Raw genomic sequence first — 23,545 nt, forward strand, 5'->3', positions numbered from 1 at the left:
TAAGAATAGGATCTGCTGTTAGTTCATACCACACAGTATAGAATAGAAAAACAGACAACACCTTGAATGTGGAACCGGGTAAAGGAGGAAAACTAGTATTTACCAAACCATGCAACATGGCTTTGCTAGGTAATCGCTGTATTTAATTCTTATAAGAATCATCTGAGGTAGACATTGCTGTCACCCTCTCACACATGGGGTTGAGTAGCTTACCTAAGGTTACTAGTGACAAATACTAAGTGGAGAGGGTACAGGATGAACCCAAATCTGTCTAACACCAAAGCTGTGCTTTCTACACCCACCATGCTGCCCTAGAAGCTCCCAGAGTTGAATGACATGCACCCATGACCAGGCGTACACTGCAAGTATAATATTGGGTTGTTAGAAAAGTCATGATGCATGTTTGCAACAGATGGCACTAGTTCATTTTTGGAACTACTAGAGTCATTTGCATCTATGTTATTGCTATGTCATTTGACAGCTGACAGTACTAGCTTCATTATAAAAAAAATTAAGCAATTTGGTTGAGTTGTGGAGATTTTATAACAAGTTGAAGATGGAAGACCAAGCTGTGCATTTTTGCCATATTTTACTGTTTTACTTCCATAAAGGGAAGAACACGCGTCAAGCTTGTGAAAAGTTGCATAAATTTTACAGTGACAATGCTCTACAAGAACGTCTGTGTCAATGATGGTTCATGAAATTCCATGCTGGTGATTTTGAGCTCAACAATACTCCTTGGTCAGGTAGGCCCACCAAGGTTGATGACGACAAAATAAAGGCATTGATCGAGTCAAACCCATGTTACATGACATAAGAGATTGCAGAAACATTGAACATCCATTATTTAAGTGTTCACGACCACCTGAAGAAGCTGGGATACGTAAGCAAACTTGATATTTGGGTTCCTCATGAACTCAAAGAAGTTCATTTGATGGCGCATATAAACATCTGCAATATGCTCATTAAACATGAGAAAAATGATCCTTTTTTGAAGTGACTGAGAACTGGTTATGAGAAGTGGATTGTTTACAACAATGTGGTGTGCAAACGATCTTGGTCCTGACATGATGATTGGCCTCAAACGACATTGAAAGCAGACAGACATTCATCAGAGGAAGGTTATGCTCTCAGTGTGGTGGGATTTTAACAGTGTCATGTTTCTTGAGCTCCTACCAAGGAACCAAACAATCAAGTCGAATGTGTACTGTTGGCAATTGGATAGTTTGAACAAATCCATCATCCGGAAACATCCAGAGCTTGTTAATTGTAAAGGAGTTGTGTTCCATTGCAACAACGTGAGACCACACACGTTTGGTCACCCATCAAAAATGATTGGAGCTTGGATGGGATGTGTTGCCACACCCACCATACTCGCCTGAACTTGCACCGTCAGACTTCCACTTGTTTCACTCTCTTCAAAACTCTTTGCGTGGTATAAAGTTCAATTCAGATGAGGCTGTAAATCAGCACCTTGTTCAGCTTCTCGCAAGTAAAGGCAGGTCCTTCTGTGAAGGAGGAATTGTGAATCTCACTGAAAGATGACAAAAGTTATGGAACAAAATGGGCACTATATATTGATTGATCTTTGTTCTTTATGTAAATAAATGACCTTTGGAAAACATAGACAAACTACGTCATGACTTTTCCAACAACCCAATAGATATACATAGAGAAATGATATAAATATCAAACATCTCCATTCCAATAAGGCAAAGACTCAGCAGATGAACTGTAGAGTCAGTGGTTTGGGAGTTGACTGAACAACTTGCTCAAAGCTTATTGAATAAGAGATCAATTTTTCCCTGGGAGGACTTCTTTAATGCTGTTGCAATACAGTTTCATACTGTACTGCATTCTGTTCAACAACTCCATTAATGATTTTGCTAAGAACAGAATATATGATGACTGAATTTGTAGCTGGCCCACAGCTGGGAAGGACAGACAGGCTGCCACAATGGGCTGAGACTAGCTGATGAAGCTCAACTCAATAATAATTATACCTTGCAGTTATATTTAATATAATGATGTCATAATTACAGGATAGAGATGACCCAGTTAAATAATAAGAGGCATTAAATTCATATCCTAGAAGACTTACCCAGAACAGTAACATGTGCAAAAATGAGAGGTGACAGTTGGGAAATCTAGTGAGTTTGAGGCTGCGTTGATAAAAGATCAATGTCCATAAGAAGTATTTACCTTATTATAGTTTGTCTTAGAAAACTATTGTATGTCTTCCTTCAAGTCAAGTCAAGTGTTACAGTTCCTCTTCAAAAGTATTCCAGAACTCTTCACTGCCCCCAGAACAAAGCTCAAACTTTTTATGGTGTACCATGCCCTTCATGATCTACTCCAACGACCCAGCCTCATTTATCATGGTTCATGTTTCCTACCTACTGTCCCATTCCAAACTGCAGGCAACTCCCTCTACATACTTTTTTGTGCTTTTGTTTCTTTGTCCATATTTTCCTTATCTAAATTTTTACCTCTCCAATGAGGTATGGGAAAGTGTGGATGGGAAGGATTGTGGGGTAGTGGTGGTAGGTATGGGGAACACAATCCCATGAAGTCAGGAGCTAGACAGCATGAGAACACAGATGAAAGTGGCAGGCAAAGACCAGAGTTATGCAGAAGCCCAAAGGCAGGGTGGGTGACAAATGAAGACATCAAAGATATGGTACAGGGTCACAAATTGAAGCAAGAGAGATAAGTGAGAATGAAGGAAGCCACCTATCTGAGATGCTTGCCCTCTTTACCTCAATCCTCTCCCAAAAACATTATGATCTTTGTCTTCTCTCTCATGACTCTATCCTGAATATTTCTCTTTTAGATTCGATATGGCCCAGATTTTCAATTATTTGTTTATATCTCCAATTCTCATACTAGACTGAATACTAGCTTGATGATGGGGCAATAATTTACCTGTGTAATCCTAGGGTCTAGTTCATAGTACTACCTCTGTATCAATACCACCGTACACACTACATAATACACATAGTACACACTACAAACATATACATATTCATATACATTTATATTGATATGTACACACATATGTACATAATACATGTTTAATAAATTACTGGTAATTCTAACCTGTTAAATCTTAGTGAAAACCAAAGTGTCATCCTAATATTGACATATAGGAATCAGTGCTTCCTGATCTATCTCATTATGAGAGAAGCATTTAAAAAAATACATTATTGAGTAGGAAATGCTTTTCAATCCATGTCCTGAGTTAGTTGTATCCACTCAAAGGCAAGGCATTTAGGTCATATGTCATCGCCATGTGCATTCCTGAGTACTTAGGGCTGATTTAGGCTAATTATAAGTCTTCCAGTGAAGGAAGTAAAGTACCTGATTTTAACACAAAACCCTTCCACTGTCCTTCAGATCTTGAATATGTGAGTGGGCTGGATCCTTACCATGGAAACATGCTATTTTATTATCGCTCTTACATTTGCCTTTTCCTGATTTTTAAAAATATGCTTAATTAGGTAGACTAAACTTTGAAAAATGTTACACCTTACTTAGACACAGAGAGTTCACGGGTCGGCATTCTTGTCAGTTGTTTCTTATCTGCTTTGCTTTTCAGAGCATGGAGTCTGAACTGCAACATTATAAATGTTCTTTCTACTCTTAATGCTAATAAGCTTTAGTCATTCATTTATTCTACAAATACTTATTGAGCACGCACTATGTGTTAGGTACCATTCAAGGTTCTGGGAATACATCAAGTAATGGAATTGACAACATCCTGCATTTAAGGGCCTTATGTTCTAGTGGGGAAGAGAGACAAACAAACAAACATATAATATTATACTGAATAGTGATAATTGCTATAAAGAAACATAAATGGGGTAAGGGGATGGAGAATAACAGCGATTACTATTTTAGATAGCGTGCCCAGACAAGACTTTAAGGAGGAGACAGTATCTGAGTGGAGAATGAAGTCAGGGAGGGAGGCATGCTAATTGCTGGGATGAGAGCATTGCAGAAAGAGGGAATAGCAAGTGTAAAACAAAAAAAGAAACAAAAGAACTAAGTAAGGAAGGGAGGGCAGTACAAAGCCAGATGCTTATAGGTGGTAAGGAATATGGTAGGACTGATGAATCTAACCGGCATCGGCTGCTTATTTCACTTTCTCTGCAATAAAAAGAGCCTCTTGGTCAGCAAAGCTGCCAGGCCAGGTTTCTGCCCTCTGGGAGGATTGCCCTGTGAACAGCCCCATGATGACAGCAAGTCCTCATCCGCTGGTGTCAGTAAATTAGGCAGATCCATCTGTCTCTTCATACTTTACATTCTGGTCTGGGATTTCCTCGAGGAGCAGACACTTCTGTTGAATTGGCTTGAGTCAACGGAAATCCCTATTTATCAGGCCCAGCGCTTTTCTGTTAATATAATTTATGAGAACCTTAGGTGCCTGACATTTTCCTTCCTAGCAACTCAGTTTATTAAACCAAAATCTAAGATGAGAGTGTGTCAGATCTGCTGATTCACTCACTGCCTTGTGAAAAAAGAGGGCAGAAAGGCCATGTCTGTGGACCTCAGGGCCCTGTCCTCTACCTGATCTTCCACACTTGATTAACTTCATGCCTGAACAAGACCCACCTACTGTAAAGTTAGGGTCCCATACAAGGCAGTATGTACTCTAGGCCACACTGATCACTGCTTGGTGGGGCTTTCCCTAACCATTCACAATAGGGTCTATATTGGTGAAGTGGCCAATTCCATTTCCTGTAATGGCCAAATAGGCTCCTGTCAGAATGATCCTCCTGAAGATAACACATAAACTTCGGACAAAATATAAAAAGCAGCTTCCGGAAGGCACCGGAGAGCAACCAAAAGAAGGTATATTCTGGAGAGTGTCGAGACAAACAATTCGCTATATGTCCCTGGATGTTCTCTCTGGGTATGCGTAGGATGTAAGAACCTGACTGCTCATAACCTGGGCCATTACTCAGGGTTGAATTTACAGTAAATAGTCTTGAGGGATTATACAAGGTCTCCCTGAGGGACAAAGGGCAGGCTGGTTAACTGCTGAGTGTAAAAGAGGCAGATTCCCCAAGCTCAGTGTTCCTCTCCTATAATACAACCCATGTGTATGCAGGCATCCATCTGGGTGTATGGAGCAATTTATGTGAGACTTGGGGGACAAGAGAAATTAAAGCTAGCGTGTTGATACTCATGATGCTTGCTATGCCATGAGTAATAAACCCCTTGCTTATGACTCATGAAATATTGACAAGCTTATTTATTGGCTAGGTTAAAATCAAATCCCAAGCCTTGACAGAGAGGAGCTGACACTTGAAAGAAAGGAATGGCACTGGCTGGATTTCCCATTTCCTGACTGTGGCCTGACAGCAGTTCTCAGTCTTTGTCATGTAGACTGGCTGAGACTCTGATAGAAAGCTTGTAGTCTTTTTGGCTTAAAGAATTAGAGGGCAGAGTTTGGGACAAGCACAGCCACTAGAAAGTGAGAAACAAATCACAGAAATGAGAGAGCCAGAGAGAGGAACTATAAATTCTCTATACTAATTCTGCCCAAATCTTTGGCTGATCTCTGAACCAAGCACTTAAAAGGCAGACTCCTAATAGCCAAGAAGAGACTAAAATTTCAGAAATAAGATTGCAACTGCTGCCCAAGAGACAGAATTTGCACTTTGAATTCAATTATGTTAATTGCCTGTGATAATAATATCAACAAAAACTCTTTGGAGAAAATATAATAATATTCAGAATTTCTATAGCACAACATTTACAATGTCCAGCATGTAATCCAAAATTACTCAACATACAAAGAAACAGGAAAATATGACCTATTCTCAAGATAAAAAAACAACCAACAGAGAATGATGCTGAGATGACCTAGATGTTGGAATTAGCAGATAAAATTTTTAAAGCAGCAATAATTACTACTCTACTCAAGGTTGGAAAGGGAAATATGCTTATAATGAATAAAAGGAAATTTCAGCCAATAAATAGAAATGTTATATTTTTTAAAAGATGCAATTTCCCAAATAAAATAATACAATGTATAAGGACACATTTACTAGATGAGATTACCATCAGAATGGTGATAACATAGTTAAAACTCAATAAACTTGGAGCTAGAGGAATAAAAATTACCAAATTGAAATTAGAGAGAAAAAAAAAGGTTTTAAGAAATGATTAAACCTTCAAAGGCTTGGGGGAAAATATTTGGAGGTCTAAAATATACTCATATGTAATTGAATGTGAGAGAAAATACACTTTAAAAAGCAATGAGGATAAAAGGGGTCAAATATATGGTGATGGAAGGAGAACCGACTCTGGGTGGTGATCACACAATGTGATATATAGATGCTGTATTACAGAATTCTACACTTCACACCTATGTAGTTTTACTAACCATTGTCACCCCAATAAACTTTTTTTTTTTTAAGCAAGGACTAAAACTTTCCCAAATTTGGTAAGGACATTAATTTATAGATCCAAGGAGGTCAGCAAACCCTAGCAGGATAATCATAAAGAAAACCATCTCTAGGCACATAATAGTCAAACTGCTAAAAAACCAAAGATGTAAAGAAAAACTTGAATGCAGCTAAAGACACATGGCACATTATTGACAAGATAACAATGATTTAAATCAACTAATTTCTCAGCAGAAACTGTAGAGGCCAGAGACCAATGAAAAACATCTGCAAATTACTACGGGGAAAATTTTTCAATCCAGAATTCTACAATCTGCAAAAACAAAGACAAAATAAAAACATTTTTTAGATTAAAATAAAATCTAAGAAAATTTACCACGAGCAGATCTTTAGTATAAGAAATGCTACGGAGGGTCTGCAGGTAGAAAGAAAATGACACCAAATAGACAATCTTCAAGAAGGAATGAGGAGCATTGGAAATGATAACTATGTGGGCAAATACAACAGATGACATTTTTCTCTTAATTTCTTTGAAATATATTTTAATCTATAAAGTAAAAGTTATAACATTGTCTTGAGGGTTTAAAACATCTGTAATCTAAAGGGTATGAGTGGCTATAACTGAATTCACATGTTTGCAAATTTTTACATTCTACATGTAGTGTTAAAATACTAACTCTAAGTAAGCTGTAAAATTTAAGGATGCACATTATACTTCGTAGAGCAACCATTAAAAAATAATGCAAAGTGGTATAGCTAAAACGGCAATAGATAAACCAAAACTCACTTTTAAATGTAATTTTAAAAAGCCAAAGTAAGGAAAAACAAAAGATTAAAAAAAAATACAGAAAGGACAGACAGAAAACATAATCCAAACATAAATCTAACATTGTCAACAATCACATTAAATGTTAATAAGCACTCCAACTAAAAGCCAGAGGATGTTAGAATGGATAGAGAAGCAAGAACCAAATATATGCTATCTTTAAGAGATGCACTTTATATAAAGAGGTAGGTAAATGAATGGAAAAAGTTATACCATGTCAACCATAAGAAGAAGACTGAAGTGGCTATATTAATATCAGATAAAGTCTTTAAGACAAAGAGTATTATCAGAAATAATGTGACACATTTTATAATGATATAAAGGTTAATTAATCAGTAAAACAGACAATCCTGAATATATATACATCTTAATAATAGAGCTCCAAAATATATGAAACTATTGAAAAAAATTAAAGAGAAAAATAAACAATTCCATTTTCAGCAACTAACAGAAGACCTGGACCGAAAAAAAAAATCAGTTAAAATCATCACAGTCTACCTTGAAGTCCACCAATTAGAAAGACCAAGTTGTACAATTATCCACGGCAGTGTTCTGGGGGCACCTTTGGAATTTCACATATAGAAATAAGCGTTCAGAATAAACTAGACATGTCCATTAAGCTGCTAACCATGCCTCTAGCTCCCATTCATGACCTTGCAGAAGAAGCACTGAAGAAGTCACATTTTTTATCATGAGACTCCTATTCCCCACTCTGGCCACCCTTGTGCACTGAAAACTGCTGGGACTAGAATGGTCACCTCCCTACAGGCACCTCAATGTCTACATACTTGCCAGTGTCCTATGACGTATGGTGTCGAGGACTCTGCCTGTACAGAGATAATGTCATAAGCTGGACCCATCTGATGCTGCCTCAGAAATTTTAGCTAGGAGATGCTAAGAAAATGAGGTGGTTAGCAGGTAGTGCTGGAGCTGAAAATTTGTATAGAAATGTCATGGCAAGGAGCATTATATAATCAGATCCAACATGACTGGTGAAAAATTACAGGAAAGAAGGCATGAGTAAGCCAGTCAGAAGTAGAGGAGTAGGGAGCAGGCACCCAGAGGAAGCTGGGTGAGCCTGGTGGAGAAGCACCACCATTGGTGGATGATGCACCAGCTCCTGAGTCTGAGGTTTCTAGCGCTGCCTGGTATCCAGGCCGAGGGAGGACTAGCTGTTCTATGGTGGTTTTTCTTGGAGCCCCGTGAGACTCGTCATACACATGGTCCATTACATTAGAGGTATCCGTTAGTAAACCCCATCTTACTTGGGGCAATGCCAAGGGGCCTTTGTTTTGTACAATTAAAAACCTAATTAGGCCAAAGTTATTAGTAAAGTTGGGCTCTGCTCAGTGCTTACCAACTTTAATAGTGGGTATTATAATTTTAATTTGGCGAAAACATAGTTTACAGATTCAAGAAGATCAGCAAACCCAAGCAGGATACATACAAAGGAAGCCATCTCTAGGCACTTTATAGTCAAACTGCTAAAAACACAGAGATAGAGAGAAAAACTTGAATGAGTCAAAGACACATGACACACATTTTAGGCTTTCATGTTATGCTGAAATCTTATATTCCTTAATGTAAAAATGTCACATTTAAAAAAAATAAACTTTGAAGTTCATATAAAATTTTTTTAAAATGTAGAACAAGTACTCAAAGGAAATCAAGAGAAGTTGTTTTCTTTAATTCTAAATCTTTCTTAAATGCATTAAAATAATAGTATCTACTTCTTCCTAGGTCTGTGAGTCATACTTATTTTGAAAGAGATTTGTAAGAGACGTATATTTCTCAACGAAGTCTAACAAAAATAGCGGCATGGATATCGTAGCTGATAGATGAGAATGGACAGTCACTAGAACTAGACCCGTGACTTACTGTAGAGTAAGTATGGCTACACCACAAAGTTTAAGAGCTTGGGCGCTAGAGTCAGACCAAGCTGGATTTAGGTCTCAGCTTTTCCACTCATCTACCTAAGAGATATCAGAACAGTTACTCTGAGCCTTAGTTTCCTCATTTGTGAGACAGGAATAATGGTAGTATCTACCTTGTACCATTTTTGTGAGGCTGAAATGAGACAACATGTGTAAAGTGCTTCACGGCACATTTAGCACATAATGAAACGTCAGTCAATGAACGTTGTTGTCCCTTGTACTCTTCGGCACACCCAGCAAATGAAGCTCAGAGCCATGATCTTAGGAACTGCACTTTCATAAACCCTTGCTTGGAGAAGGAAAAGGAAAGAAGAAATGAAGAGAGGTAAGAGTTTGAAGACAGCCTAAGCCTGGTTGCAGTCGTGTCAACAGGAAACAAGCGCCTCTGAGCTCACGCACTCAAGGACAGGATTCCAGGAGTGTCTGGACTAATCCTCTTCGGGCAGGACGACTCTTGCCTTTATACCTCTTGAGCATGGTAGGGAGCCTCGCCCAATAAATGCCAGTTGAATGAATGAATGAGATTGTGATGAAGAGCCAGTGCAAGGTGGCTGGGACTGTGAGGGTCTGGGAGAAAGTGTCAAAGCTTGCAAAGTCCCAGGAAACAGGGGTGGCCCCTGACCCCTGGCTCCCACATAGAACCAGTTCTGAACTTGAGAACTCTGTCAGCCAGGTCAGTGTGTGGCCTCGAGTTACCATCCTCAACACAAAGTAGGTGCTCAATATTCTCTATTGAACAAAAAGTGCATGAATAAATGAGGCATCCTTAGAAAAACCTGTTTACCAAAATCACTAAAATGTCACTGATTCATGGGAAACATATGGGCAACATTTTCCTGGAGATAGATGGAAATTATAGAACAAGGTCTTAATAAAATCACTTTGTACTTATTTATTATGCTTCCTAATTAAAGTGTATTGCAAGATAGACCAATTTAGAAAATACAGCTTGGCCTACCAAAAGCCTGAGAGGGTGAAACTGTTGCCAAGGACAGGATGAACTTGAATTATTTAAATGAAAATACTTGTCTATCTAGTCAGCTCAAAAAGATGCTGACGCAGCAGCATCGAGATTATGGCTTCTTTTTAAAAAAAATTAATTCTGACTCACATTTCTGATCATGCCCTGAAAGCAGACCTGATTCTTTATATATTTTCATAAAACATATGTGTTGTCCCAAGGAAATGAGGGAAAATGTAGAAAAACACAAACTAGATTGTTCCAGTTTTTGACAGTTGTTTTATGTGATGTGTCTTGGCTTTAAGACGTAGTAATAATGCAGAGCAAAAAAATTGAAAAGAAAGTGCTCTCTACATATTTGAAATGCTGTAAAAATTGTGAGAACTTTGTTTCTCTGTAATACCTGATACAAAGCCATTTCTTGTTTTGGTTGTTTTAAAAGCATCATGAGGTAGGAAACAGGCAGCCTTGTGCTAGAAATACAAATTCCTATTATTATAAAAGTATGGAAAGGTTGTTCGGGACTGTGAAAAGTCAAGTTCTGCCCAGGCTATAATAATAGGAACCCAATGTGGAATTGCCACATGCAATGTTTCTCATGCACTTCTCCCAATATTTCACAATAAGCCATTACCATGGCAACTTAACCTGCAAGCACACAAAAGAAACACCTCAAATCCTCTCTTCAGAATGACACAGATCTCACACAGGATCAAGGGATTTGTTTAAAAACTACTTCTCTAAGGCTATTTTTAATGGATGATAGATTTAGGAAGTGGGGCGGGGGTGGGGGCAATGTACGTAGACACATTGAAGATGAACCAAGTACATAAATGATTGTTACATATTTTTACAGTTTTAAGTGGCTAGAAGTTCTGTAATGATGTAAATAAATACAAATCTATGTATGTTGGTTAGAGGAGAAGTTTGATGAACATGTGTGTTACTTCCCTACCCCCAACCCCAATACCAACAGAATAGAAGTGATTCAATTTAATGCTGCTTTGAAAGGCACTTCCAACCCACTCCAGTCATGGATCCTTTAGATCTACCATTTTACCTAAAGAAGCTTCTTGGCAGCCAGTACAATATGCATATGGCAATATGGAGGAGGAGGGGGGAGAACACATTTCCAATGTGAGTCCCAAATCATAAAAAATTAAAAAGGATTTATGAGTCAAACCATGAAGCTAAGGCCACCAGAGAGTTGAGGGATGTTGATTTGGGCACCAAGCCAAGGCCGGTGAAAATGTGAGACTGGTTGGTACAGATTCATGCTCTTGGAAAAATAATTTAAAATATGGGCTTCCTCTTGGCACATCTGTGGCATCACCTTTTAATAAAAGGAGAGCTGATATCTCATAATCCAAGCAGTTTGTAGCATAAAGTCTCCTCGGGTATGTCAACTTAAAAAAAAAAACCTGAGGCCCCACATGAGCTAAGAAAGCTGGCTCAGCAAGTGAGAGACGGGAACCTTAGAAGCCATTTGAGCTGTCCAGTAATTGTTCCTCAATGTCGTGTTTCTAAGGGAAATTATCTTGGAAACATGTGGTTCTGTTAAACATTAAAGTGTTTTTATAGAGGTGGGTAAAAAAGTAAGAATGAGATTGCTCATGTGACTCTTTCAAGGTCATTCTGAAACCCTAAGATTTTAGCGGTCTGCCTTACTGTATACATAGTTTGAGTTCAGTCACATCAAACATTCATTTAACATACCCAAATTCAACAAAAGGCACTGAGTCAGAAAAGTGAAAGGAGGAGAAATAATCGAAGCCATTCCGTTGGTGATTTCCTTCATCTAAAGACTATTCTGGGGTGAACAGAAGGTGGGAGAGTCTTCGATTTTCTGGTGGGACCCGGTCCCTTGGGGCTGACACAGAGTGAGCACCTCACTGGACTTATGCGATCCTGAAGTTCATGGCCCTAAACACTGACTACTTCACCTGGTGTCCAATAGCACTGGAACAGACAGTAGTCTGGGAGCTGGTACGGAGACCTCCCATACAGAGCCTTCTGAAAGGATTTTCAAGGGTAATTTCTCCTACACATGGTTTTCTCCTTACCCATTGACTTTGGAACAGAACTGACATGTAAGATGTATCTCCACTATTTTCAATTCTAGGATATGCCACAGGACTTTGTCTTTCTGGAACCAGAATTTCAGATTTCTTTAAAATGCTGTTTGCACTACCTGAAATCCAAAATGAAATTCAAAAAACATCCAGCTTATAAATAGAGTGAGGCTCAAACATTTATTTGCAAGCTGGCTGTTCAGAACTCAAAATGCATTTTGCTGTAAAAACGAAGTGTTATAAATGGTGCAAAAGGTATCTGGGTTTCAAGAATAGACCACATAAATCTTTGTTCTGAAATTCATACATTTGCAAAGGAAAAACAGAAAGAAAAAAGGAAAAATGAGTATAGAGATGGAAGTACAGCATAGTGGCTAAGAGCACTCAAACCAGGCTGTCGATGTTCAAATATCATCAATACTCACTAGCTTTTGGCCTTGACTAAGTTAATGTCCCTGTGTCTCAGTTTGCTCATCTGTAAAATGGAACTAATAGGGTATTTCCCCCTGGGGCATGTGAGGATACAGCCAGCCAATATAATGCACGTTGCACACAGGAAGAGCTCTCGGTTTGCTCGGACAACTCTTCCTCTGGGTGTGAACTGCTCACACGCTATAGCATTTCTATTACTTGTGCTTCTGCAAACACCAGCCATTCTTAAGAGGGGAGATTCAGCAATCTTAACCAAACCATGCCTAGTACAGAAATATTTACTCTAATGAATATTTGATTTGACAGGAAGGAAAGGAGAGGGGTGTGTGAAGGAAGGGAGCTGGGAGAAGTTCCTCCCACCATGTTCCTACACCCTCTTCTTTCCTTGTCCAATCACTGTGCTGTCTCTATGCTGCTCCTCTCCAGTCTGGGGGTGTTTGCAGCAAGAGGCAGATGAGGACATGAGGTAACCGGGGGAAGAGAACTTCCTCCAGGCTTCCCAGAGCCCACTGGACAAACCTCATGGAGGTGTTTTTACAGAGCAGCCCAGAGCAGGAAGGACAGAGGGACAAGCAAGTGCTTCTCCAGCTACTTCCTGGGGTTCCTCCTTCAGCCTTGCCTCCCAGCATCCATCTGTCCCCACACCCAGTCCCGCTGGCTGGCCTTCTACCTTCCAGCTCTTATTCATGGTCTCGCAAATGCTCAACAGACAACGGCAGAAGACTGTGGATTGCACCATTCATTCATTCACTTACTCAATACCTCTTTTGTTTAGGATTATATTAGATTCTGAGAATACTTTCTGGAATTTCAGATAGTGCATACCTATAAGATGATATGTAAACTTTTCTAATGTTAAGTGTAATTGCCATTGACTTTGTATGTGAAGCCAAGTTCATAATAAAGCTGTTATGAAGTTTTTAATATTTCAAAAAAGAGATAAATAAGCCTTTCGCTCGTATATTTTTGCTTCAGGAAAATGTCCTGCCCCCAAGGAGCTTAGAGATTAGATCAGGGAGACCACATCATCAGCTCTGATTAGGGGCACACTGTTTATCTCCAGTTGTTAACAAACCAAAGCTTTGCTTTTCAGTTTTCAATGCAGCTGGCCCACAGCAGCTAAGCCTGCAGATGACAGAGCATGGCTCCCTGGCCCTCCGTGCATGCCACTGTCCGATGGCCTGGGGACTCCTCAGAGCACGTAGAAATATGGTAATGTGGTGTCTTATCACACTTCATTTTCTAGAGCAGACCTAGCTCTGGCCTTGCCCGGAGTATGTATGCTGGTCACGTGTATGTACCAGGACACCCATGGAGCTGGGGAGAGCCTTTATGATCAACATTAAAACTGGGCCTCACCAAAGCAAACTACATATTTATTTGGAAATCCAGAATATTAACATGACACTAACAATGAAGCCATATTTCTAAGCTTTTTGTTTCCTTTCATCTGATGAAGCACTTGATTACCAGGGTACTTAGCACAATTTGGGAAAAAAATGAGAGTGCACAAGAGAGACTGTTCAATAGGAAATGTTGAAGAATAGAACATTTAGTTTTCCTTCCACTAGCCTATGTCTAAGAAATAAACGTGTGGACACAAGTTGGTGCTTGTCGAGGGTGCGCCGTTTTCTCTGGCCTGTAAAGCTGTGCTAAGCCAAGTTGTACGTCTGCTCGACAGCAGTTCCAGCCCCTGCCATTCCGAGCACGGGGCAGGACTGTTCTCGCTGCCCTTTCTAAGTGAGGTGTGGCCATGCGACTTACAGGACTAATGACATGTGAGCAGAGGTGATAGGCCTCATTTCTGGACAGACGCTCTAGGAGCCAATGTGCCACCTGCCACACTCTCTTTATTTGTCTGCCATAGCGATGGACAATGGCCCAGAGGTGGCTGCCGGTTAGTGTGGGTCCCAGAGTGGGCCTCCCCACCTCCCCACCCGACCCATGAAGAAATGCAGTGTGAGCGAGAAATAAGTCCTGTGCTTGAAGCTGCTGAGATTGGGGGGCTGTTTGCTCCTGCAGCATGACCTGGACCTCAGGTTCTGACAAGACAAACTGTGGGTGAGGAGAGCTTTCTACACAGCCAGGCTGGCTGTGCAGGGGTCACAGGAGGGGTTCTTCCTGGATCTTTCTGGATCGTTCCATCTCCCCTTTGCAATTTATCGTTTAATTTCAAAGTTCTTGGCTATCCTTTGACCTCTTAGAAAGGAACTTAACTTTATTTCTTGACCTTTTGCTGTTCCTATTGTTGATTTTGTCATTGTTTTTGAAGCAGTAACAAGGTATGAAAAAGGAGAAAGCTCTAGATGGGCAAGTAGAAGATGGAGGTTGTTTCACTGGTTTAACTGACTGTTTACTCGTCTTGCCGATTCTGGCTCTGCCATGAGTCATCTGTGTGACCCCTGAACAAAGCCTTAATATTCTGAGGCCTCAGTTTCCTTGTCTGTAGCACAGGGAGCTTGGATTAGACCCCGGGAGGCAAAGTAGCATCCCGTGATGAGCTGTACTTAGCCCTGAGATAGGTTTTGTTTGGTTCACATAGGGGTGGATTTTCCTCCCCTTTAATTAAACCATGACAACATAAAAATCTATTTGTCAGCATTAGAATTCAAGAGCATCCACATAAAAATCCTGCTTGCTTGCTTGCTTTTCTACATGCATTCATTCAACAAATATTTTTGGAGTGCTCATTGCGCACCATACACACTTCTAAGCACTGAGTTTACCATTATACACCAGATAGGCAGAAAAACCAGACCCTCTTGGAGTTGACATTCTAGAGGATTTCTAGCTTCTCTTGAAAATTTGGAAGATCTGATATGGGGTCCATATTTCACCACAGTGAGAATACCTGAGAAGCTGAGGGGCAGCTGTTCGTTCAGACTGCGCGTTGGGCACCCCTTGCTGCAGGCTTGGGGAGGGCCCAGCCAGGTGCTCACTTTACCCACCCGGCCCCTGTGGGCATCTGACATTGTGAAGCTTGGACTAAGTGACCTCTCAGAGTCCTTCATCCTCAACAGCCAGTCTGATCCTAAAAGTATATGCAACACAAAATGAAAACTGAGTATTTTCAAGAGTGTTCCAGAAAATCTAAATTTCAATACTGTTACAAATTGTATAAGCTGAGCTGTGGATGTTAAGTTAAAAAAAAAAAAAGTGGGCTCTGCCCTCTCTCTCTTAGCCCCACTGTCTCTCATCCGACTGAACCCTCCAGAAAGAAAGTACACCAGCGCCCTGTGGGTCTCCTTTGCTTCTGCCCTGCCCCTTTCCTCTGTTGCTGCTCTCCCAGCAGGCGTTTCATTTTGGAGATGCACATTTGCATTGGAAATAACCCGGGATACTTATACCTTAGGGATCTGAAATATTTAACTACCTGTCTAAGATTTTCGTTCAGCAGTAGGATGGAAATTAGCATATCACTTTAACAAGATTCTGGAAAGCCTGCTGTTTGCTCTGCAATGTTATTTACTAACGGCATCACTGCTCTTCCTTTGCAGCGAATCCAAGAAGGCACGTGAGTCCAGAGCAATGGCTATGTGTTTCAGCTCCAGTGGGAACAGGCTTTGTGAAAAAAGGGTACACTGGGAGACATTAAAAAATCATTTGCAAGGCTACTGTAAGTCATCTGTCCTGAAGCCATTCTTTGCATTCCTCTTTTCTTTACTTGTTCTTTTGCTCTTTCTTTCTTCTCTCTTCCTTGGGTGGGATTGTAGACGAGTCATCTTTGAGTCAATTTCCTTGTTAAGAAGCAGGGTTAATGGTATCAAGACAGGGAAGAAGTAACACAGAGATCCAGAGCTATTACCACACATATTAACTGGTAGATATACACATATCTACACCCACAGTGCACACACTTATATGCCATTACTCAACTAAAAGGCAATTAAAAGGTCATTTTACTCCATAAAAATTTTCACCTGAAGGCTGAGATATAGTAAGCCAAGTTTCCGCCACAGCAAAATTTTATAACCAAGTTATTATAAAAGCTTGAAAATAGCAAGACACATGGAAACCCTGACACAATCGTAATTACACTGTCACCAGACACAATCTTAATTACACTGTCACCAGACACAATGTTAAAGTGTACATGTAAATGTTCCCTTTTAATCTTATGAATTAGTCTCGTAGATGTGTCTAGAATTATATTCTGAACATCTGACATACCTATCCCATCTCTGAGCAGAATAATTGTTCTAGGTTCCAGGTCAAAGTAGGTTCTTTTCAGTCAAGTTTCTAGAAATACCTCCTTGAAGCTGAAAAACACCACCAAATATCAATGGGAATAATAAAAAAAAATAATTCCAACAGCTAACATTTACAGAGAACTTGTGTTCTAGGTCCTGTGCTGAGCATGTCGCCTGCCTTATCTTGTATATTCATCATGACTACCCTATGACCTTTATGGACTCTGAATAATATATAATATAGCACTATCATTTCCCTTTTGTAGATTGAAAAAAACTTGAGGCTTTGAAATGTTATGTGGCTTGCCCAAGATAGCACAGCTAGTAAACGCTAGAATCAAGATTTGAACTGAGATCTCAGCCTAGGCTCTTACCCAATGCAGTATATGGGCTGTAACAGAATCCCCATTATTTTGGTTTTCTGCAGAGATGTCAAGAAAAGGATCTGGACTTTGATCCCAAAAAAAGGAGTTGGCTTTACTCTACCACTGCTGAGCTGGGCTGTGGTGGTTTTCTAAAGCCACTTGGCTTCTCCGTGCCTTGGTTTCATCATGTATAAAATGGGGGAAGTACACTTACTCCACCTACTCCTCAGGAGTCTGGTAAGAATAAAAGTGAGATAACAGATGTGAAAGGACCTTAAAAGGCTCTGAGTGCTATGTAAGTGTAAGTTATTTTTCCTTGGGTTATACAATTTGTAACTGTATTAAGATGTAGATCTCTCTCTTTCTCTCTCTCTCTCTCTCTCTCTCTCTCTCTCTCTCTCTCTCTATATATATATATATATATATATATATATATATATGTGTGTGTGTGTGTGTGTGTGTGTGTGCTCACACATGTGGAATGCATGTCTTATTCATTCTATAAGTTAAAACACCATTGTTCTTCCATGATACAAACCCTTTGTTAGAGTATCTACTACTATTTGTCCACAGTTCAAACTTGTATATGTTCTAACTATTAGGATCCCATATTTATAGCCAAACATTTTAAAAAGTAAAAAAAAATTTCATTCACCATTGATAATTCTCTGTATAACAAGACATAACTATAACTTTAGTAAATATGATAATATAGACATGAAGCTATATTTTATAAAATGGCTTTCTCCCACATAATAGGTCATGACAACTATTTTTTTCTTAAATTGGGCCCATTTATGCTAGAGTTGAGATACAAAATACATATTAGTCATGGCTGAGATAAAAAATAAAATAAAATAAGAGCTTCTATAAGGGATAGTGAAAAGATGACTCCACTCCTTTACATCAGCTGGGAGATGGATAGATATTTAGCAATATTCCGGGACACTGGCTTGGAAAGAGAGTCAGTGCTTGAACCCACAAAGCCTGAGGAATTCCAGGACAGCTCAGTAAACAAGGTGCTCCCTGTTGTGGAACTGGTGGCCAGATGGACTCCCAGAGGACTTCAGTAATTTGAGTGCTGTTGCATTTTCTGGCAAAGCCAGAGCCCCTGAGAGTGCCCTGGTCCCCAGCCCACTCTGCTTACACATCTGTTGATGGTGACTTCCTCACTCCTTGACAAGGCTGGCTGGCCACTGCATCAGGAGGTAACAATGGGCACTCATACTGCACCACTGAGATAAACCTCACATTTCCTTGTCCTTCTGGCTCATTCTCTGATGCTGAGAATATCATTTCATTGTTTGATAACTCAATTTTCCTACTGACAAAGTATATACCAGTTTCCTGCCTCTAGCTCACAATATTCCTGAAGAATTTTTAGAGACCTAAGAAAATGTTGCCACAGGATGTTGAGAGTTTTAAATAGAATAAATGTAAGCACTTAGCAATGCGCCTGTACGTAGTAAAAACCCAATGAATGTTAACGTCTCACTGTACATTCTTGACACAGCACTTCACATATTATATAAATTTTACTTACATTTTTGCTTTTGTACCCCCACCTCCCACTCTGCGCCTCCAGTGCTCTGAACTGTGCAAAATATGTATTTAGCAGGTGCTCAATAAATGTTGAATGAATGAATCAAGGAAAAATATAAGAGTGGGTCCCTGCCCTCCAGAAGTTTACTATCAAGCTGGTAGATAAGAAGACATTTACTCACCAGATAACTGTAATTATGCCTGGCAGAAAGTAAGGGGCATGTGAGTTATATACATGGAGGTAAGAAAGAGAGATTCCTTCTGATCAGCTGGGAAAGGAAGGCTAATGGACAAGGGGGGATTGGAGCTTCAATTATTGTCCCTGCAGTCGGCAATGCTCAAAAAGAATGTCACTCCACACTCTGGTCCCTCAAATGCTCAATGTGTCCCCTCCATTTTCCTGGTTTTAGCTTGGTAGGTGGCTGTATTCATTTCCTATTTCTGCTGTAACAAGTTACCACAAACTTAATGCCTTAGAAACAACAAGAACGTATTCTCATAGTTCTGGAGGTCAGAAGTCCCAAATCAGTCTCACCGAGCTGCAGTCGAGATGCAGACAGGGCTGGTTTCTCCTGGGGGCCTTGGGAGAGAATCCATTGCTTCCCCTTTTTCAGATTCTGTAACTTCTTCATTCCTTGGTTTTCTGCCCTGTCTTCCATTTCCAAAGCCAGCAGTTTAATATCTTCAAATCTCACACTGCTTCTGTCACCACATCTGTGGTCAAATCCCTCTGCTGCTCTCTTGCGAGGATACTGTGATTACATGTAAGACCCACGTGGATGATCGAGGATAATCTCCCATCTCCAGATCCTTAATTTAATGACATCTGCCATGTCCTTTTTGCCATGTAAGGTAACCGTCACAGGCACCAGGAATTAGAACGTGGATATATTTGGGGGCCACCATTCAGCCTACCACAGTAGCCAATAAAATAAGGGAGAGGGGGAGTGCCTAAAAAATGCTTGGATTTTTTCATAGTCCATCTTAATATTGAATCTATTAGCAAATGTGTCAGTGAATTAAGACACATGTCTTTTATACTGTGTCTATCATTAATCAGAATTGGCTCAAATTCTTCCACTGAATTTCATTTGAATGTGTGAGTTTGAGCTAATGGTGTTTGCTACTGATGCTGTGGAAGTGTAAGATTGTCAATATTTCCAAAGAAATAGAAACATGAAGCAAAAACGATCCAGTCAGAGATACTGTCTGTGTAGGGTGGGCGGTGAAGGAGACACCGGTACGAAACGCTCACAAAGTGACTGCAGGCTTTGGGGTTCATTCTGGCGGGAGCCAGGCTTGTGGCCGTTTTTTTGTCAGAAAAGGCAGCTGCTGACACTCCCCTTCCCTGAGAGACATTTCCATACACCATGGAGCGAGGGCCAAACGAGCAGTTAACCTGCACCATCTGAGCTTGCAATAATCATCCTATTTCTTCACAGTAGGGTTTGGGCCATTCAAATGCACACAGAGAGAACTATACTCATTATTATGAGATATTTGACATTTTTACAATTGGCTTTTGTACACACATACTTTGGGGACATTTGATTACTTTTCGGCATATTAAAAGTCTCCTTTTTGGTACTCTCCATAGTTCACTTTTCATGCTGTTTAAAACCTCTGGCAACTTGCCTTCAAGGTAAAGATGCAGCCCTATTTTCTGTTTTAAGTGTAATATCCACATCTCCTACCAGAGGTGAAGTTCTACATAAATGTGGTCGCAATACTTATCACCTGCTTGACTCAATGAGGACATCCACGCTGCCAGCTGTCACATAACAGCACACTAATACTGCAGTTGCACATGTTGCTAAGCTCTGCCTGTTCTAATAGCATCATGTCTCCATAGTTACTTATGCACTTCAAGGAGGGGAGGGGCACAGAGAAGTTTCAAGTTATAGATAACAGGAGAACAGTAAGCAGCATAATAAAATGTGCGATGGGTGGGGTGTTCCTGAACTGATGCTGTATGTGTGTAGACAGGGAGCCTTGGCTTCTGAACGGGTAACTGAAAACAGGCTGCAGAGCTTCACATCCCCAGCTCTCTACCCTATGAGCCCTTTAAATGCTTAAGAGGAAGGGACTCAAGTGCACAACTGCATTATTTATAGTCAATAAATGGAGCTAAATAAAGGTGTGGGTGTAAAAATCACAGTCTTCCCTCTGAACCCCTTTGCCCCCTACACAGGGGTTGGAATAGCAGCTTAAGGAGCACCAGTTCCTCTTCCCTCTTTCATGGACCAGTCGTCTTCCGAGGGCACCCTTCCTGTCATATCACTCAGCGCCGAAGGATATGTTCGCCATCTTTCTGGCCAAGCCCCAGTTCCTCATCTGGGAGCTTGGGGCACCTCTGGTCCAGGTTGTCTGTGTGTGTGCAGCCCTGTCACACTGTCCATGGCTGTACTCCATCAAGGCGGGGCCCCTCCCTCTCCACGTGGCTCACCTGTTCTCCCCACTGCACTCATCCACTGCTTACCCTTCTGCAGGAGGACTCAAGCCCCATCTTTTCCTTGAAGCCTCCTTGATAGCTGTCTAGTCAAAACTGGCCTTACCCTTCCCAACTTTCCCACAACACATATGATTGCCTTAACCTGTTGGATTATAAACATCAGTCAGTTTTATTTTTCTCACTTACTGCTTTCCCCTCTACTCTTTGAATCGCCCTCCTTTTTCCACTCTGTGATGGCTTCCATTGAGGCATGTTGGTTCAATTCCATACCTTTCAGTCGCTTTTCTTAAAACACTTTCTAAGATTCAGCCCTGCTTCTTTTAAAATGTCAACCTCACACTTAATTCACATCTCTCATCTCTCCTATTCCTGATCCCACATGAGAGTGGAGCGGGACAGGAGTGTCTGCTCCTCAGACACCTCTTCCCCTCTTCCTTCATGCTTCTTCTGGTGTTAGTCCAGGACAACAAGGGGAAAAGAGAGAGATGTCTCCTTGCTGCTCCTGTCCTCCCTGTCTGCAGCCTAACTGCTGTCCTGCCTTGCTTCGTTGGGGCTCAGAAGGTAGGGCTCTTTATGAGATTAGCTTATAAACCCTCAGCTGATGGCTTCTTACTACCTTCTCTGATGTGTACTCCCCTGCACCACCAGAAATCTGCAGCCTGTAGCCTCATCTCTTTGGCCTCCATTTCTAGGTCCAGCGGGCGCAGCTGGGATCCTGCCTTCATACCTCTTTATACATCTGCATGCCCGCGCCCTTGTTGAAACAGCCATCTCTCCCCTGACCCTTCCTCCATACCCTAACAGGTGCCAGTCGCTTGATAAGTATCAGGATGGCATCAATTGCTATCCCGGATTTTGAGAGTGGTGGGTGGTTATGGCAGGTTTATGAGTGATTCTTCTGGAGTCTTCCTTTTGGCTTTGGGGTGGGAAGAGAAATACCTTATTCTGTTGTAGGGGGTTAGTAAAGGGAGAAAAATGAGTGCCGTACCCCACAAGGAGACCTCTCATTCTTTCCCCAGTCAGTCTCTAGATTAATTTGGAGGAGTGGGTGGTGGTGATGGTGGTGGTGATGGTGCCAGGGCTTGTTCTGCTGAAATCCCACTCTCAGTGAGCCCTGCGTGGCATGTCTGGCCACTGTACTTGGCCTCTGTCTGTCCCTGGACAATGGGGATCATTGCACTAGGCACCTAGCTTTCTGTCCAGATTCTAGAATTGTGGCGCCCCAATCTTCTGCCCTTGCATCCTCTGGCTTGTGACACTTGATAATCAGGTTGGTCAAAAAGATGGCAGGAAGACTGGGGGCTGCAGGCTTTCTCCCTGCTTCTCATTTTACGATCACAGGTCAGCTATCTCCTCTCTCTCTGATGTTGACCACAGGATTGGATGCGTTGGGATCCATGGTTTATAACATTCAACTTGATAGATTGCTATAATTCTCCAGAGTAATCTATTTTATATGACTTACATTGTTCTCAAGTCATTTGAGCAGGTGAATCTTGTCTCCCCAATAAGGTACAGGCAGAAATGCTCCTTAAAGAATCAGAAGAATTCAGTATTTCTTTTGCTTCATGCACAGACCCGACCAGAGTTCTATGCCCATAATACATAAGGACTAGATAAAGGGGGACAATAAGAGCTATAGATGCCACGAGCCTGTGTTTTGGCCATCTGTGGTGGCTGCCTACTGCCTGTGGAACTGGAGAGGGCCACCACCTCTGTGGTAAAGAGGACTGCAGCCTCATTTTGACTATAAGGCTGTGTCTACGTGATACTCAAGATCAATTCTGTTCATGAAAAACTCAACCTAGAATTAAAATCCAGAATCCTAGTATCAGGGAAATAAAACATCCATATGATTGAATGCTTGCAACCCAGATTCCTAGTATCAGGGAAATAAAATAGCCATATGATTGAATGCTTGCCTTTTATTTTAAAAAAATGATTTATCGTTTGCAACTCAGTATAGTCCCAGAGAGAATTAGGTACGGCAAGAAAAAAGTAAATTGCTAGCAGTCCTGGAAAAATGTTTGTTTTCCAGTTTTGAAATTTGAGAGACGGGGTGGATTTTTTTTTTTGCTTTACTCTTTGGAAAGGGAAAAATAAGGGACAATAAGGAACGGATCCCTAACTAAAAGGGAAAAGGAACTTTTGGTAAGAACCTGAAAGCTCATGCTCATAAATCCTCAGGAGAAATGTGTGTTCCAATGTTTTAGGTTGATACCCTATATTTCCTAAACTCTAACATTCCATCAATTGAAAATGTACCATCCACTTAATAATAGCTGTTCAGAACAAAGAAACATGACCACAATCATTCTTGATGTTGATCATAAGATACTTTCGAACACTAACATG

At 40.7% G+C, this 23,545-nt stretch overlaps 1 protein-coding gene across 3 annotated transcripts in view; it reads right to left on the reverse strand.

Moving 5' to 3' along the window:
• KCNAB1 (potassium voltage-gated channel subfamily A regulatory beta subunit 1) overlaps positions 1-23,545 on the reverse strand; it is a 373,578-nt gene that overhangs the window by 208,425 nt on the left and 141,608 nt on the right. The window contains exon 1 of one of the 3 annotated variants that reach the window (XM_019627623.1): positions 19,274-19,378. The exons of the other annotated variants lie outside the window; for them this stretch is intronic. Coding sequence (XP_019483168.1) covers positions 19,274-19,335 — 62 coding nt within the window. The 5' untranslated portion in view covers positions 19,336-19,378. Of the gene's footprint in view, positions 1-19,273; positions 19,379-23,545 lie in introns of those variants that run through there. 3 annotated transcript variants of the gene reach the window in all.

Source organism: Hipposideros armiger, unplaced genomic scaffold (assembly GCF_001890085.2).
Source record: "Hipposideros armiger isolate ML-2016 unplaced genomic scaffold, ASM189008v1 scaffold_16, whole genome shotgun sequence".
Classification (NCBI taxonomy): domain Eukaryota; kingdom Metazoa; phylum Chordata; class Mammalia; order Chiroptera; family Hipposideridae; genus Hipposideros; species Hipposideros armiger.